Genomic DNA, 19064 nt, shown 5'->3' with positions numbered 1-19064 from the left:
TTGCAAGTGGTAGCGAGGAGTTCGAGTGCAGATGGCGAGTCGTGTTGAAGTGGTTGGGTGGGGGTTGGCTTGGGTTTAGGTAAAGTTTAGGCGGAGAGGGGTCGAGGATGCGAGGATGCGAATGGAGGATGACCCTAAGTCCTTCTAATAACCTAAGCGTACCTTCGAGTAAATTTCGTGTATGTCCTTGAGATCCTTGCGAAAGTGGTTCTGGGCGACCCTGAGCTGCGTCTTGACTCGCTTGAGTGCCCTGTGGACGCTGTGCCGCTGCGGAAACTTCCGGAGGGCCGCGGCAACGGGGGTGCCGCAGGGCTGGAGCCAGGGCTCCATGTCGACGTACGCTCCCGTGTAGGTGGTGTGCATGCTGTAGGAGGGCGCGCCGGAGACGCAGGTGACCGGACCCAGGCCGGAGCTGATGAAAAACGCGAGGCTCGTGAGAGTAGCCGTCTGTGCCACCGGATCTGAAACAGGACGATTTCACTAGGTTATTTTATCGTCCGGGCCTCGTTGCTCTCTTCCTACAGTCACTTTGCACGGGTAAAGGGGGCGTTTTCACGTAGTGCCGCACCTGTGATTTTTCAATGCTTTTCAATACCACTTTAACGGGGTCCTAGCCATCTACCAATTACCCTGGGCCTATCAACCGTTCATAACGTAATCGAGTGAGTCGTCGTCGATGTCATTAATACCGCCTCCGCCTCCGCCGCCGTCGCTGTTACTACTGTGGCTGCCGCTGCTACTGTTACTGTTACTGTCACTGTCACTGCTGCTGTTACTCCCACTAACGACACCGAGAAGAGGCAGAATCAATTTTATTGACATTCCACGATGATATTTTTATGCTAATTAACAAGAGGCGATAGTCGCTGATTAATATAAGACATCTGTAAAACTCGACTATGCCATGAAATTCAACTCGCCTTACTTCGCAGCATTTAAACGCGAAGATTATTGGCAGTAAAATACATTACTGATAACACATTATATCTCGTTTATATTTCACGTAAGAGTAAAAATAATAATTTGCAACACTTCCGCCTATTAGAGCCAAGTTCAAGATACAGCTTAGCGAAGATATTACTAGTCATTTAAATACCAATGAGACTTTGTATTTCCTATGTATACTTGGTAATTGCGAATTTATCTTGGGCTTTAAATTATTTTATTCGAACGTATAAGTGTAATAGATAACACGTGCTTTATTGCACTTTACGAAGGCATAAACATTTGTTGATTGTAATCTTTATCGCACGAAATATTATCTCATAACATAAGTATAAAACGGCTTGCGCGTACCTTAGACTTAGTATAATGTCTACTTTAAACTTAATGAATCTTATAATAATGAGATTAATTTACATAATCCATTCGCTCCACTTGCGTTACAGTATGCTCGCAACCAAAATATTCGCGCAACCTCGTAACGGCTCAAGGACTGCTTCGTTTTTCCCGCTGATATAAATCACTTTTTATCTTCATCTCAGATCGTAAAATCGACGTTTTCACGAACTGCATAAACCGCAAAAAATATTTGAAATAATATGAGCATGGAAGCGCGCCTGTAAGCCAATGCCACGAGAATAAAAGCTCGTCTGGATTATTATGCTCGCAGTATAGATAGGAGTCGCAGAGAGGCGGGCGATGTGAAAAAGACAGACCGTAAAATGCGAATATGAAAATTGAAGGAAGACAGTCGGGCGGGAGAACAGATATAGAGAGAAAGAGAGTTTCGCGACTTTCACACCCGGGCGCACCCCGTCTACACGTAGTTATAGAGACACGAGTGTACGCGATATCATTGTAGGCGCACACGCGAGCACCTACGCGCCAATTTAAGCGTTGCACGTAGCGAGATCGCCCACCCCCGCAGAGGAGGAAATGGGTTGTGAATCGAGGAATATCAGGATTTATCGAGCAATTTAAAACTTACGCTTCGCGATCATCCAACGTGTATTATATAGACTTTAATCTATATTTTCTACCGTACATTTTCCGTTTTCCTTGTGGTAATTGCTTATTTGGTTTTTTTGTTTTTGTTTTTTTGTTTTTTTTTTTTTGTTTTTTTACCAGATTTTACTATACTGAACGACTACTAGATTCTTGGCATTAGAATTGTCGAAAGGACGCGGTTTTTCTTTTTTTTTTTTTTTTTTGTATCACTTCTATTTCAATCGACGGCGTGAATTTCATTAGAGATTAATTGCCGCGGACGTAAATGCTATTTATTTTCGACATTTCGAAGAAGTGAATCGATCATTTCGAGGTGAACTTGTTTAATTATTTACAAGTCTTCGTACGGCTTAGTTAATATTTCTTCGGGTTCGTTAATGACTTTACTTGTAATTAAGGTTACTTTCCTTAATCGTAGTGCATCCAGCTATTTGCGATGTTTGGATTTACATAGTTGAACATTAACACATATTATACTATTTGATTAAAGTTACAAAAGAATACAGATTGAAAAAAATTCAAAAAAAAAGTAAAAGAATTTTTCACGAAAAATAATAATTTTGCAACAAATCAATTAACGCTAAAGAGAGCACCTTGGTTAATTGATAAATACAAACGTTGATGGATCTCGTGTTAAGTTCATTATGACCATTAATTCGATGTAGTGCTTGAAAACGAGATGTATTCAAATAAATATGATGAAACGTATAATAGGAACCTATAAGTTGTAAATAAACTCTTCGCTGACAGGCTCTTAAATACGAATATGATTATTTTTAGCGGAATATATATATATGTACGCGTCATTAAAAGAGCATCGAATTAATTCCGAAATTGTATGAATACTCATTTAAACGTGCCTACTTTTGCAACGGCAAATGTGCATTGTAAGACGTGAAAGAATTATAATAAAGGCAACGAAGGAGAAGAAAGGACGTGAAATGCCCGGAACAGGGACCACATCATTTCGCTAACTCTAATTCAGCAATAAGCGCGATGAAAGCAACGTTGCCGTTCCTCGACAATATACGAAAAACCGCAATGCTATCTCGATATATATCTTTCCGATTCTCTTTACAGGCTTATCCGAGCGCGATCGGGTATGACTGGTGGAAGCGGACCAACACAGACGCAGCGATCTATCGTTCGTGATAACCGGCGAGCCGGAAGAAGCGATTCGCGAGCCGATCAATTCACCAATACGTCGAGCCTATCGTTATCGATCTATTTATATGACGTATATGTAATATTTAACAATACGATATTTCTCAATGACAGCCGGTGATTGAGTTGACTAACTTATAAAAATGCATAATCAAACTGACACGTACACTTAAAACGTTTAAGTTAATTAGTCGAATGAATTTTACGCGGTAATTATCGATTTAGCGTAAGATTTAAATTGTATATTATAAAGCTCGAATACATTGTATTCGTTATATAATGAAATTAATGTATTATCGTCACCGTATAATGATAAACTTGTAATTTCTTCTAATTTAAATGTTAAATGGACGTTTCCTAATGACATGGTGTAAGGTAATCTAATTATCATAAATATTTTTAAAAGGTATCGTATCCTAGAGTACTTATTAACAATACGAGAGCTATTACATAAGTTTTTTTTTTTTTAATAGCGCGTATTGGCTAATCATTGAGATAGGGGAAGATAAAATCGTTACTGATAAAAAAGATCAACAATGGAGATGTTCGTTGGGGCTGCGTCGTTCAAAATATCAACAAATATCAAATTTAAAAAATATCAATTAATTGTCGCATGCGTGACCGTATCGCGAATATCGTATAAAATAAGAAATGAATGATGAGCTTTTTTCAATTAATATGATAATGCATAATAATATTACTTATTGCATCTTACTTAAGGTTGCTGATAAATGAAAAATTAAGAAATAAAAGTAAAAAAGAAAAAAAAATCACTTGCCAGTTGCAATTGAGGTAAACCATCGTCTTCGCACGATCCTCCCAATCTATATTTCATTATAATAACAATTATGTTAATATAAATCCAAGTCAATGCAGCAATTTCTTTCGCATGTGACATCATTTGAAACTGAATACGCATCTTATTAGCAAAAACTATTGTTACAGCGAGCAATGCCAAGACAATACCAAAATCATGCCTCGGTGTTAACAATTATAGAGCTCGAGACTTTTCAAAAAGTCCTACCTAATTTTCTCTTTAAATACGAGTCATAATTTTCTACGAGCGTGCGTCGCGAACACGTGTTCTCCGACATTTTTAAGCGCCCGTTTTTCCACTCGGAGACGACCGACGGAGACGACTCTTTATTGGCGGCCGATGAATCGCAGAAAAGCCAATGAATAAGGAGCCCCCACGCGACCTATCGTAGCTTCTTCGATTTTTCATCGCGAACGACGACGCGAGCCGACGGATGATCAAACGTCGTCATTGTTCCGCCACCGCGTCACGTGGGGCTCTAAATCACCGTTCGATTAGTTTGCGAGGAGCCGCCTCGTCGAGGTTTCCTCGCACGCCCTCGCTTGCTCGCGAAATATTTTCGTCGGCGCTCGATCCACTCGGGATGAGCGGGATGAGCGGGATGAGCGGGATGAACGAGTGCCTCATTGTGCCGTGAAGATATGTCCTTTTGTCGAGATGGAGGATTTCTTCGAGAGGAAGCGATACTTCGAGGGCCGTTGATTCCGCGGATGTTCATTAATTTCGCGCGTTTCCCTCGCGACCACAATTAGTCACTCGACTATTTGTGAAACGACTTTCTATTTGAAAGGTGTTTCCTGCAAAACGGCGTTGCAATATGTCGCTCTTTTAAATCTGAATTTCAATGTTAATGAAGCGTTGAATTTTCATAGGGGTTCTTAGGCTCGAGTCATCTGTCATATTATTCTGCCCGCCTGTAATTTGTTAGTTAACACACGGATCGGCGTTTTAAGATGCTTGTATTTTAAACGAGCGATGCTTGCATTCTATTTTGAATGATAAATAATCTTAAGGACAATGACAACATTTTCCCACGCTTTTATAAGTTTTCAATCACAACTACTAAACGGCCATTATTCACATCAGAGAATCACATTAGTGTTTCGTTATTTTCTACTTCTTCTATTTTTCTACATTTTTATAACGATATCACTTATTGGATATTATTTTATTTATAAATTTTTTAAAGGATTAAAAAAATTTTTTACCGTTTTAATTCAAATCTATTCAAACTTTTCATACACGTCATTACGATTACATTTCATTAGCAATATTTCCCGACAAAATTGTATAACTTTAACGAGAACTTATTATACATTTTCATAAATTTTCATTAAATAATGGGAACAAGGTAGACAGGAATAATAAACAAATAAAATAGAAAAAAAAAAAGAATGATGGATCGCGCTAATTCATTATGATTTGCAAAAAATTACTGAAAAAGTTAAAATTTTGTAATCAATATTCAATAAAGTGACGCTCTGCATAAGGAAGGAAGAGAATAATAATTTCACTATCGACTAATATGAAATATCAATAATCATTATATTAAATGCAACAAATATCGTATGTCTATTAGTAGCTTGGAAGTCGGTTATTTTATCGTACTGAAGAATTGAAACTCGAGATAATAAGCTATAAAACATTACAAATATTTATTTAAAACATTGAATAACGTAGGCAATATACATATGGATTAGCTTTCTAAAGTTATATTGAAAAAAGATTTTAAACTCCGTATGTTGCATTACAATATTGTAAATGGGTGATTTAACGTTGTATATTAAACAATGTTATTGTACAAACAGATTCTGTTTGTAAAGAAAATATAGAACGAAATGCATATATAATGTCTGCTCGGGTATTTACTTATAAATGATGTACAGCCTATTTGTAATACTTTAAATTTGCAAACAGATGGTTAAATTACAAAAGGCATTGATGGCTAAAATAACCTTCGCGCCGATGAACAAAGAGAACACTCCAAAGCTCGGCTCTTCCACAAGTTACCGCCGGCTTACGCACTTACATTCAATACAGCAACTAACATGAAGAAATGACGGGGCATAGATAAAAAACATAAATGCGAAAAGTAAAATACAGCACTCGAAGAAACAAACATAGCGGCTGAAAAAGCTTTATAATCGGCTGCAATTGTGGAATGCACACAGGACATGAAAGTATCTAATCGGCTAATGCAAAGTAAAGTTAGAATAAGTAACGCGGAGCCGGCAATGTTTTATCCCGCAGTCAAGATTTGCAAAACTACAACAAAAGTACAATATTTTTTTATATACGATTCAATCGCTCGCAAAGCACGCGCGAACATTGAAAATAACTTATCAGAGTTTGTGTAAGCTTTGACTTTTATAATGCCTGCCATACTACGTCTGCCCACTACGAATAAGCGTTTCTTCGATTAATCTACGAGCCAGAATGATAAAAATTACAACGATTACAAAGTAGATGATGCAACGGTCACCCGCTCCTCGCGATACAATAATTCATCTACAATAATTCTCATCCTGTCGATCCACCCGACGAATGCCCATTCAACATTAACAGCACACTTGGGCGCGAAAATAGATTAAGCGCGAAGCGGACAAGGTAGCGCGCGCACCCCCGTGATGAAAAGGCCGGCAATAATCACGAAATTGGAATTTTTCAGACAGAGACGACCGCCGCGGAGAACCGCGCGATGTACCTTAGGCCTCTCTCACGCTTATTCGAGTTTGCGTGGGCGTTACGTACACTCCTAGGAGTGCGCGGCCGCGAACTCTCGCGCGATCTGCTTTTCCAAACTTATGCTTCGCTCTCTCTTCTCTCTCTCTCTCTCTCTCTCTCTCGCACGGCAGGAAACATTAATTTTGAGATTAATGCAGCTTTTGTAATTAAAGTGCATTGCCAGGACTAGGTGGAGAAAAATCGCCGACGCCGAGTTATTTTACTGGTTATCGCAGAGTTATTGCTATAGATGTTACCGGCATTTTATTGGCACCAATGAAAGTTCAATGGTGATTTAAGTTCTCTTTCGCGGACGACTTGGGTCCCCATCCCATCATTTTACCAGCCGTTTAATTAGCGCGCTTGAGAGTGGAAGTGAGTTTATATTGTGCTTTTATGCGGGGAATGAAGAAAAGCCGTGGGTGTGTCATTTACAAAATGCCAGGCCATACAAAAAGTTCAGGAAATGAAAGGTTTTTTTTTTTTTTTTGCTGGCAATATTTTTCATTTTTCAGTGATATTACTTTCGCTAACGAAACTATTATACGTAAGCATAGATGTCATAACTATTGACATTAAGCGTTGCAAGCAAATCCGCCGAGAGGAAAGAATCCAGTGAATAATATCCGTATAGCTTATTTTAATTGAAGTCTATAATTGATAATTTATATTCTCCATAGATTTTCATTAGTGAGCCAACATTTACAGATTTTTACAGATTCTCTGAGCTCGTGATTAATGATTATAACGGCATAAAGGGAAATATTAATCAATGGGAATGGCAATGATTATTATACAAACGCATATATATTTCGCACGAAATTATATTTTTCAACCAATGAGAGCTTTTTATTTCGCAAAGATCCAAGGAGTCTGATAATTTCTATCCTTCCTCTCGCTTTCATGTTAATCTTCACGAAAATTATTCAAGGAATTCAGTAGAAACCAATTGCTTACAACTTCGTTGCCTAGGGCTTAAATCTACAGTGTTTCAGTGAGGCGCTCAAAGCCATACACGGAAGAAGAGAGAAATAAAGCGAAACCTAACAAAATTGTGTAGAATGAATGTTAGAAGGGGTAGAAAGGAAATTGGGCATAGTTTAAGAAATTAAATTATATACATAGGTACATTTACACGCACACGCACACGCACACGCACACGCACACGCACGCGCACACACACACGCACACACACGCACACACACATATATATATATATATATATATATATATATATACACATGTATACATGAACAAGCGCTCACAAGTCAACATGTAGATTTGCGTGTCATGCATTTTTGAAAAAATTAGAAATTACAATACATTGTGTGTCAATTGTGTTTTAAATTAGAAAACTATTTACATTGTAAGTAATGTAAAGTAAAAACTTATGTAAATTAAAAACTTTCATTAATTTCGAATGACAATAATTTTAAAAAGCAAATGCAATTTCGTTAAATATCTCAAATTTTTTGTTAAAATAAAAAATCTGTTTGCCCTTTTACTATATCTTCATTTTTAGCAAAAAAAAAAAGAGAGAGAGAGAGAGAGAGAGAGAGAGAGAGAGAGAGAGAAAGAAATATAAGAAAAACAAATAATTTTGAAGCAAAGGATTAAGTAGGCATTTTGAAAATTAAAATTTATAAAATCTAAAATTAATTTCTGTTTATTTATTTATTATTATTATTATTGCTTGGTTTTTTTTTTCTTTTTTTCTTTCTTTTTTGAAGCGCAGACGCGAGATATAAATTACGTCTCATTAATGATAATCTATATAAACTATTGGAGGCGAAGGTTGGTGAAACGACAGTTTAGACATATGGAGAGATATGGGTATGGAGGCCTACGTGCTTGTGTGCACATACTAGAGCGACGAGACTGGGAGGAAGGAAATGGGAGAGAGATTGGGACCGAAGGAGAATATTTGCACATTTTTTTCGTCGATTCCTTACGCGTGCACTGATCGGAAGGACGAAGATTGTTAGTTTTGCGTTTGTACAGGGTTGCCCTCCAGGAACGACGCCGCGCGGCGTTTTTTCTGAGAATGAGAGACTCCGTCGTATAAGTGTGCTCGCATATGTGTATTGGCGTGTAGAGAAAGGAATAGAGAGAGAGAAGAGAACGAGTTTGTCGGGAGCGCGGTGATTGCGTGATGATTAAGGCCTTCACCTTCGATTCCCTTTCGGAAGAATATCGCAAAACCGACGGAAAGGAGGTCGATATCGGTATATGATGGAACAACGATCGTCCTTAACGATCATATTGTATCTCTCGCTTTTATTTCCCTTTTAATTCTTTAATTTTGCATTATACCGTAATAATGAATTTAAATATGCAAGCGCTCGATCTCCTGGCGAGTGACTTCCAACACTTTAATGCCAAATTCAGCAATTCAATTACAAATAGTTTCAAACATAAATAATTCAAATGTCAAATTAACTCATCTTTTTGAGCAATTATAAATTCAAGGACAATACTTCTGATAATAATAAGCTTCTATTATTCCTAAACGCATACCATTAATTTAAATAACAAAACTATTAAATTATAGTTGCCATAAGATAATACTTTATTGATTTAATGAACGATATTTCATGTTTTACTATACTACCCTCTTTATGACTAAGAAATCGTAAATAATATGTCTATCGTTATTGAGTTATTTAAAAATAATAGTTAATAGGAAAGATATATAAATGATTGGTTTTGATTAATAACGGTGAAACTGCGCTACATGCTACATAAAATGAGCAAAACATTGGCAAATATTAATGTAAAATCTTACGTTATAATAAAACATTTTATTGATTTTAATATTAATATATCATAATAGAGGAAAAGACTAAGCACTTACTGAAATATTCTCAGTTTAAGTGTTATGCCCTGCCCACAAATAACAACGGGAAAAGCAGCAAGCAAGACGAAAATATAAATGACAATATAAAAGAATTTCATAATTGGCCATTAATAAATAAATAAAAACTGATAAGTATTACCAACCACTCAATTTTAACCATTAACACAAAAACCTTTTACATTATAAAACGTAATTTTTCTCTCCAAAGAGACGAAAAAAATCATCTTGATAAAGAAGAAAATAGTGCTAACTGGAGAGACTCAATTATATGCTATTTTCACTATTACAAACAAAAAACAAAAAAACAAAAAAAAAAACAAAAAAAAACAACAACAACAGCAACAACAAAATAAAAGTTAAAAAAATCGTCTAGTTCTTGTTATCGGGCATTAAGCCAAATAAACGGTCCTCTTAACATGTGTTTTAAAAGCTCTTAACAACATGTATGGATGTATCAATGGCTATGCATTAAATATTAAAAGTCACATTCGATTTTAGATTTACATACAACTAGAATGTTTTTCATTCGCATTAATTGACTCGATTTAAAATGCATTTCCAAACACGTTTGAACGCCCATACTCCTGCCCATACACAGTACTAATAAACAATAGAATAGATTATAAAACAAGGTAATAATTTTATTCTAAATATCATATGAATGATTATGCTTAGTTTGTCCATCGCTAATTTTTATTACAAATAAATCGACGATATTTTTATTTATTTTTTTTTTTTTTTCAATTTGCATTCGCGATTAATATTAATACAATCTACAACAACGTTCAATAGGCGCTCTGTTATTGTATTTCCTCCTACTGAAAATTAAAGAGCTCGTCTAGCCACTGATAATTTTACATAGCACAATCCACTAAGTAATAATAAGCTATATGAAATTATACTAATTATTTTCAAATAAATCTCGAAACATTCGTTAAGATCGAAAAATAATCTTTACATTTCAATTGCATATTAAATTCACTTGATGTTATTTTAAACTTTCTTCATGCTCATTCCAACTACTATTTCATCGTAAAAATAATATTCACCAATCAATTTCATATAAAACTCATTATCTTTATATTTTTAAATGTAATAATTTCAAATTTTACAATATTATATAATATAGTTTTACCAGGTCATACATCTTAAAACCTTTTCTTAAATGATAATATCACTCAATTCGTTTTTGCATTGAATTATATTTTGAACTACCGACACTCATCGACCATTCTATTACTATTAAAATTCCTATAATAGTTAATACTTAAATGATAGAATAGGATAGGATCAATGAATATTGGCTCATAGCAATGAAAAAACACATTGGGAAAGTTATCATTTCGCACGTCGACAAAATAAATTTGATGCTCGTGTGCGCCCTTCCAAAGTCATTCCCATATTAAATAATAAACTAATCAAAGTGCAAAGTGCAATGTGTGATTTATCCAGCGACCGATTTTTCCATTGAATTAAGAAAAATAGACGTCGACATTGAATAGAAAATCGACATCGGCGTCCGCACATCGACCGTTGCGCGTAATCGTCATCACAATTTGTCGTCGGCCGTGTCTTCTCGAATCCATAAGCGAAGAGAGGAGAGGAGGCGAGGGCGAATAATATTCGCATATGTGCTGGGACACGTTTACAGTGCTATAATGCAACTGCTGGGCGTGAACGCGAGTGTACATCATGCAGAGGCGTTACAGCAGCTTTCACCGCAATTCTACGTGATTCTCATGATGATTCCAGAACCAGATTCTCCTCATGACTATAAATGCTTTCGGTTTTATTCGAGAAGTTCGCTTTTTAGTAGGTGTGCGCGATTCGTAAAAATAATTGAATGTCATTTTTATGGGATAATCACTTTTATTCGCTTTTTATTCATAAATACTTTTCGTTCCTTTAACAATCGATTGTTCGGCATTTGGCCCGAGATACCAGCACTTTTCTCTCCCTTTCCTTTTGCTATGCTATAATGAATAAGCACTTTAATAGAATAATGAATTTATTATGCGCGCCTAACAACTACACGCATGCATTTTCTGCATTCTTAAAATGCTTTCCAAGACATTTTTGCGTGAATCGATATTTAACGTCTCGAACAAAACAAGCCAACTATAAAATCAAATGTTATTCAATCAAAGTTATATTTTAAATTAAATCGCTAACTAAGCTCGCCCCCGACATTATGGCCAGTAAAATTTTCAATTTTGTCCCATAAGTCTTTGAAGAGAGTCGTCTCTCGTCAATATAAGAAACATTAATCTTGTTGTATTAACAAATATGCTTTAATTTTAACTTTAATTTTAAATTGACTGTAAAATCGATCTATTGGGAAAATTATTATGCAATAAATTTATGTAAAATATTTTTCAATTCCTGAACTTTAATTGCTTAATTCATCCTATTCCAATAGCGAATTTCTTTTTTTTTTTTTTTTTTTTTTTTTTTTTTTTTTTTTTTTTTTTTTTTTTTTAATGAAAAAAAAACACGATTATTACCATTAGGTATGAATTGATAAAATTAATCCACTAAAGCTAATAGCCAAGAGTTTTTAACAAATAATGGCGTACACTCACAATCTAGCATAAACTTTCTTCTCAAAAGACGATTAATAGCCGTCTTTAAATGCCCAACTTTCAAGAAATAAACACAACGAAAATCGTAATTAATGTTCACTCTAAATAGAAATGTATTTTTTTTATTCATTTCACTAAATTCATTAAAAAAAAAACAAAAGAAGAAAAAAAAGAGAAAAAAAAAAGAAAAAAAAAGAATGTCTTATTTATAGGCACCACACCTTTAAAATTCACTAGGACGTGTGTAAAATAGAAGTACTTCTCATGTTACTGATGATCCCAACATGCAATTCAATGAAAAAACATTTATTTTATGGACACGATTCATTTATTTTATTGCAATTTTATTATATCATTATATTTATTTTTGATTAAAAATTTTTTATTCCTATACGTTCACGAACTTATCATTGGTGCGATGTAAATTTTTTTAACCTCTTCCATTCCTTTTTTTAGTTTTTCCTTTTTCTTTCTGTTTGTATGTTTTTAGTTTTTGTTTTTAGTTGTTTTTAATGTTTAACGACTTTAATCCTACATTATGTAAATTCATTTTCAAGCAATGTTCATCCTTCAATAGTAATCGACCCGCACCAAAATAACATCCTACCAATATGCCAATATCATTATTTTCACATTAAATCTAATAAGAATATTTCATTTTTTTTTTTTTAAGCACTATTAAGTAATTAAAACAAAACGACAGCTTAGGCAATACCAGAATATATAAAAAGAAGAATTCGGTAAGGAATGTCAGCGGCAGACACAATACATGAATTTCCACTTTAAAAATGACTCTATTGTTTAGCGCAGACGGGAGTGAGGAAAATCGAACGGATTATCGACAGGTTGTATTATATCACATACACACACTTGGCTCGCGCAAACGTATGCTTATATATGACACGGCATATAATGACATCAGGGATGCGCTAGACAGATTAGCCGACGTGCACTATAGCGTTAGCGGGCCAATTTACATTTTAGAGTGGCGCTCGAGATTCGTGTGAGATTAGTTCGATTGGATTTGACGTTTTTTTTTTTTTTTGCTCCTCTTGCCTCTCCACATTTGTCTTTTCGACGATACTTTACTACACGTAAAACTATGTAAGATTACTACGCCCCCACGAATTTTTACGCGTTTACCAATGTAGCGAATAAATGAAACAAAAAAAAAAAACAAACAAAAAACAAAAAACAAAAAACAAAAAACAAAAAACAAAAAACAAAAAACAAAAAACAAAAAACAAAAAACAAAAAACAAAAAACAAAAAACCGAGGCTCGTGAGTATGTGTGCGTTCACCCATTGACGCACCACAAGTGCATTAAAAATCAATGTGCATATTATTGGCGATATGCACGCACTTGCACGATATTAAATATCTATATAAATATAAATAGATGTAGGTAAATGATACTCACTTAACCATGTGGTCGATGTAACGTATACTTTAATAAAAATCAGTCGTATAATGAAGCATCTTACACGAAAGTTATAAGTTATAAGAAATTGTTAAAAAGAACTTCATTTGATCGAAATGACACGTAGGGACAGCTAAGTGACTAATAATATTCTTAAATATTATATAATTCTTCGATATTCTATTCATGTAAACATAGCTCTTAATTCTTTATGTTTCTAGCTTATTTCGTCTATGTTAGATAATATATTTATAAATAGCATAGATATGAAATTTAATTTACACCATTTTCTCGATAAAATATAAAAATTATAGCCAATGGGAAAGCGATCGAACTTACGATCGAGCAGATAAAATGATTAAATTCGCGCAATATTCAATATACGATTCAAATTAAAACTCGTAAAAACATTTCATTATTAAAATATATCAAAAGATTAACATACAATTTACTGCACACTAAAAAGTAACTAAAAATTCATAAACGGTTATAAAATTGTTTCGTTATAAGCGCTTACATATGTATATTTGTGTTCTGTTTTTTCATGCCCGTGAGAATTTAAAAAAAAAAAAAAAAAAAAAAAAAAAATTAGTTTTACGCGTATAGAATGTTCTAATACTCGATCGATACTTAAGAAATTAAAGATCGGCATGGGTAATCGTGTCAAGGTAAAAGTACTAAAACCAAGAATTTATGAACATCAATTATCGTGATTACCTGGATACGTTCTGGTACAACTTCTAATAGGCTTACGGTAGCATTTCATTACTGACCCGTAAGACTTCTTTACCTAACAATGCTGTCAAAACCAGATACGCGGCGATTATTAATATCTGCTAGCATCCTTTCTATTGGCAATAAATGCATCTTGAAAACAAAACGATTCCTAACTTAAATTACGTCATAACGTAGTAAAAATATTTTCTGCTATCCATCTAAATGCACTCGCCCTGGTTAAAATGCCGTCTAACAGCAGACGAGTATTGGAACTTCGTTCGCGGATATGACGCACGAGGCAAAGCAAGAGTAATAAGGATACTTAGACGCGTAATGGTCATAACCTCAGCTTATAGACACTGCCGAGATATAGATCACTGATGTCATACGCACACACTGACGTCATTCCTCGTTTATATCCAGACGTGACAGTGAGCTATCGGCTTGGCACTGCCGTACGGATGCACGCAAACACACTCAAACGGTCCGCGGACAGGTATGATCGAGAACGACGTTTCATACTCTATCGAGTAACAGCCCGAGGAATGCAAACGTGCGTCGCTAAGGAGTGCATACAGGGTGTAATAAAGTAATTCCCTCGCGGCATTTTGCCAACATTTGTCAAATAGGAAAAATCAGGTGTGCGCGTTGCGCAATTTAATGCCATTTTATGTTTAGCCGGTGCGTTAGATGGAAAGTACGAGGCAGTGAGTGAGTGAGTGAGTGAGTGAGTGGACTTTTTCAATACGGCAGAGTGATTAGCCAGATTAACGTTATTCGTCCATTGTATTAACACAGACACGCTCAAAGTCATCAATAATAATTTTGGATTATGAATATTAAGGAGCGGAAATGCCACTTTGGTTAATCGAATCTCCATCATTAGTCACTAACTCCTATTTAATAACAAGCATTTAATAGTTTGCCGAACCAACAAGTGGAATGAAAGAATAAAGAATAAAGCTAGAAATATTAAATGACTTGGGTCGGAAATTTTCCCCATGATTTATCAAAGGAAATAAATAGTCAGTTTGAAAACTTCTATTGCGAGGCGAAAATTTCAAAACTTATGGACAATCCAATAAAATTATTTTATCCTAATCTCAGGTGTTTCCTAAGAAATTAAATACCATGATCGTTAAATCGAACGGCTAAAGTTATCGATCTTAAAATCCTTAATAATTAATTCGAACGGGTCGCTAAGCTTGTAGGTGCAACAATGTTTATGTTACAATAACTCGTGCATTTATACGAAAAATGGGATTTAATTTATCAAAAAACCTATCGATTATTTATTCCACAGTGCGTCAATTGTCATTCTCGTGAATTGATTGTTTAACATGTAAAACGAAATGCGAAATTTCCATAAAATATGTTCCATGAATTTTCTTTAATTTTTATGTTTAATGAGTATATTACGACTTTCATTAATATAACTATTTACTTCGTTTGAGTATTTTTACTCATTGTTTAACAAAAAAGGCCCGATCGTTATTATTTTAATTAATATACATAATTAACAATAATTTTAGTCATTGCATGTAGCCCAATTACTATTTTGTTCTTATTTATAAAAATTGAAATTAATAAAATTAATAAGATTGATTTTTTATAATACATCTATAATATTTTGGTTAGTCATTTGGTGCAAAAATAAATGAACTATAAGTATATTGAATAAATAAGTTAAGTTTCGTTACAAGTCTGCATCATTAAATAATATAAACATACTACCAAACAAATAAAATCTTTTATTATAATGAAGCTTTAAGCTTGAAGTTGCAGTGATCGTTAAAGTTGCCTTAAGCTATGCCACTTCAATTCTTAATATACGTCTACATTAAAAATACCGGAAAATGTTCTTGCGTATTTAGCAACCAATGACTTTGAAAATATCTTTAATTTTACATTGGGAACGTCACACATAGCACTTTCTTTATAATTAGAAAACCTTAGTCTATAATGCACGCAACTCTTAATGCTAAATTATTCTAATTGCTCTAGTGTACTCGATAGTCTTAGCAATAGTTTACACAATAAACAGATGTAAAGAAAGCCCAATAGCAGAACCCTTTAATACATTGTGTTATTATTATTATTATTATTATTATTATTATTATTATTATTATTATTATTATTATTGTTATTATTATTATTATTATTATTATTATTATTATTATTATTATTATTAATATTAATATTATTGATTATTTGGTCGCACCGAGTATATTGGCATGTCCAATATGCTCGTGGATTTTCTTTTCCCCCTATCCCCCACGCAACGTACAACCCGCCCAGCTATCCTCTTCCCTCATCCCTCATCGCCCTTATTTCCTCTCACTCGCTGGTTTGTCTCGTTATTCATCCGAGGCTCGCGCACGCGAAAAACTTGCGACATTCCGTAAGACGATACGCTTGGATGGAGGCAGAGTAGCCGCGCCGAAGCCTAGACAAGCGTGATAATCTCTATCGTGGAGCGCGGGTTTTGTCCCTTCGTTATGTCTGCCTGTCGATGAGCTCGCGTATCGAATTTTCGGAAAAATCTGTCCGACCGCGCTCGTCTACCCCAGGGGCATTTCCCTTGCTTCCCTTCTTTAAGAACGATGCGGCCATCGTACTTTAGTAGGCGTTTGTTGACTTTGGTGTATCTTAGCCATAAGCATACCTTAACCTAACCTACCACCATATTCTATCTTTCCATTATTCCTTCTTTCTTCTTACTATCTTTAAGCAGAGCATTTACTTTACGGTGGTATTTAAAATACAAAATTTACATTTTAACACATTTTATGATTTGTTCTGCTTTTAATATATGTTAAATTATAAATAAACTCATAGGCGTATGGTATTAAAGAGTCGTGTAATTACAATTAATTTTAAGGTCCGTTGACGCTTCCGTTAAAAATTGCAAGATGTATAAGTCAGCGTGAAAAACTGTATTTTAATGTTTAAAAGATTTTAAAAAAAAAAAGAAAAAAAGAAAAAAAAAAGAAAAAAGAAAAAAAAACTTTGTACATATATCGATTATAAAATGTGTGATCATTATCGAATATTAACCGAGGCTAATTATTATCAAACTTCGTTATTTCATTAATCGACAATCTCGTACTCGCTTGTGTATCTTTAATAATGATATTACTAATTTCACCACGACAATAGCAAACAATACCATTAATTTGATAAATATTTTTTTTTTGTTTTTTTTTTTAATAAATTTCAGGTAAATAAATATGGACAGAATCTTATTGCGCAGGTATTGAGAGTCATTTTACGACTACGTTTTGAATAAAAGATTGTTATAGAAAAATGAGATTTCTATTCAAACGTTACCATTCTTCAATATTGGACGTCCACCTCTCACGCTTCATAATTCCAGACAGAAGAGATATTATCTCTCTCTCTCTCTCTCTCTCTCTCTCTCTCTCTCTCATCTTGAAAGGGGAACCCCAACGAAATGTAATAATTCGAGACGCGCAGAGATAAGTGTATTCAGATTTTACGAGGCGCCGTAAAGACCGACAGGCGACGACAACGGACGTTAATGAAGCGGCGAATTTACCCTCTCTCTTGCCAAGAGAGAAAAAGCGAGAAAGACTTCCGTTCCCTTGTGCATTACCAAGTTCTACCGCAACGACCACCAAAGTTACCGTTTTTTTATGAAAACAACGCGAGAATCGAGAAGGTACGAAGAAGCCTGATAAGATGTTCTTTTATCCTTGATTCGCTCCCGCTCTCGTAGCCTTTGTGCTTCTGTGTTGTCATAAAAGTTATCGCAAGTTAAAGACGAACCGAGGATACAGTTACTTGACCTTTTTTCACCTTGTCAAGCTATAACATATAGTAGATGAATTTATGTAATCCAATGAAAGATGGTCGAAAACATCCAAATAGTATATAAGGGAGGACATTAATTTATCGCTTATCGGGCCCAGAATTTTTTGCTCTTTACTTATATACGCGGTCGTACAAACACACGCGCACACGCGCACACACGCACACGCGCACACATCCTTAATAATGTATGTGTACACGTACGCAAGGATACGCGGGTATACATACAAACGTAAAGCCATACACATATTCGAGATCACATAAGAAATTGAAAGTTTTATATATTATAGTCAAAATCATATAAAGACATAATATAAATTGGGATAAATTATTTCTTTAAAAATTCGTATAAATTATTTCATGGAAATTTGCCATAAATCACATAATAATATGCCAGATTATCTCTTAATAAGACTAAAAAGAAAATTTGTACTGTCTTGTTGATAAAAGAATATAATTCCCATCAAATTTATATTTACTTAATAAGAAAATATTGTCTTTTATAATCAATTATTCGCTATGTTGTATCACATCTACAATATTACGATATATATTCTTTTGAGTTCTGTTTTTTATGACGTCCCGAGAAATCTAGTTTATTCCAGTAAATTATTCACGTTAGTCCGAATACGACGGCGAGGGGGCAGAGGGGCGAAAGGAACTAAAGATACTCGTAAACAAAGCATAAATTATTTATTGGATCCTAAAAATGAGCCATAAGTTGTATGAAGAATAGCCTAGAAAATCTGTTTTTATTAATTTTTTTAACGTCATTCGGCTGCGCAGTTTCCTTTTTGAAGTCTCAAAGTTAACTCTCTCACGAAGAATTTAATATAGCGGAGATGCGCTTAGTGCTTTCATCCATGTCACTGGATTCATCGAGTGGTAGAGGAAAAGAGAGAACGAGACAGCAAGGAAAGGAGAGAGGAGAATAAGAGTACGAGATAGAGTGACTGAGAGAGAGAGAGTGTGTGTGTGTGTGTGTGTGTGTGTGTGTGTGTG

The 19064-nt window shown here is 34.7% G+C and overlaps 1 protein-coding gene across 1 annotated transcript in view; it reads right to left on the bottom strand.

Moving 5' to 3' along the window:
* The window catches only part of LOC105363720 (uncharacterized), a 219286-nt gene that overhangs the window by 5198 nt on the left and 195024 nt on the right, over positions 1-19064 (bottom strand). The window contains exon 3 of the mRNA XM_011501471.1: positions 163-461. Coding sequence (XP_011499773.1) covers positions 163-461 — 299 coding nt within the window. The remainder of the gene's footprint in view (positions 1-162; positions 462-19064) is intronic.

This window comes from Ceratosolen solmsi, unplaced genomic scaffold (assembly GCF_000503995.2).
Source record: "Ceratosolen solmsi marchali unplaced genomic scaffold, CerSol_1.0 scaffold3, whole genome shotgun sequence".
NCBI classification, from domain to species: domain Eukaryota; kingdom Metazoa; phylum Arthropoda; class Insecta; order Hymenoptera; family Agaonidae; genus Ceratosolen; species Ceratosolen solmsi.
Note: the sequence above shows the minus strand (reverse complement) of the source record. Positions and strands in the feature narration are given on the sequence as shown.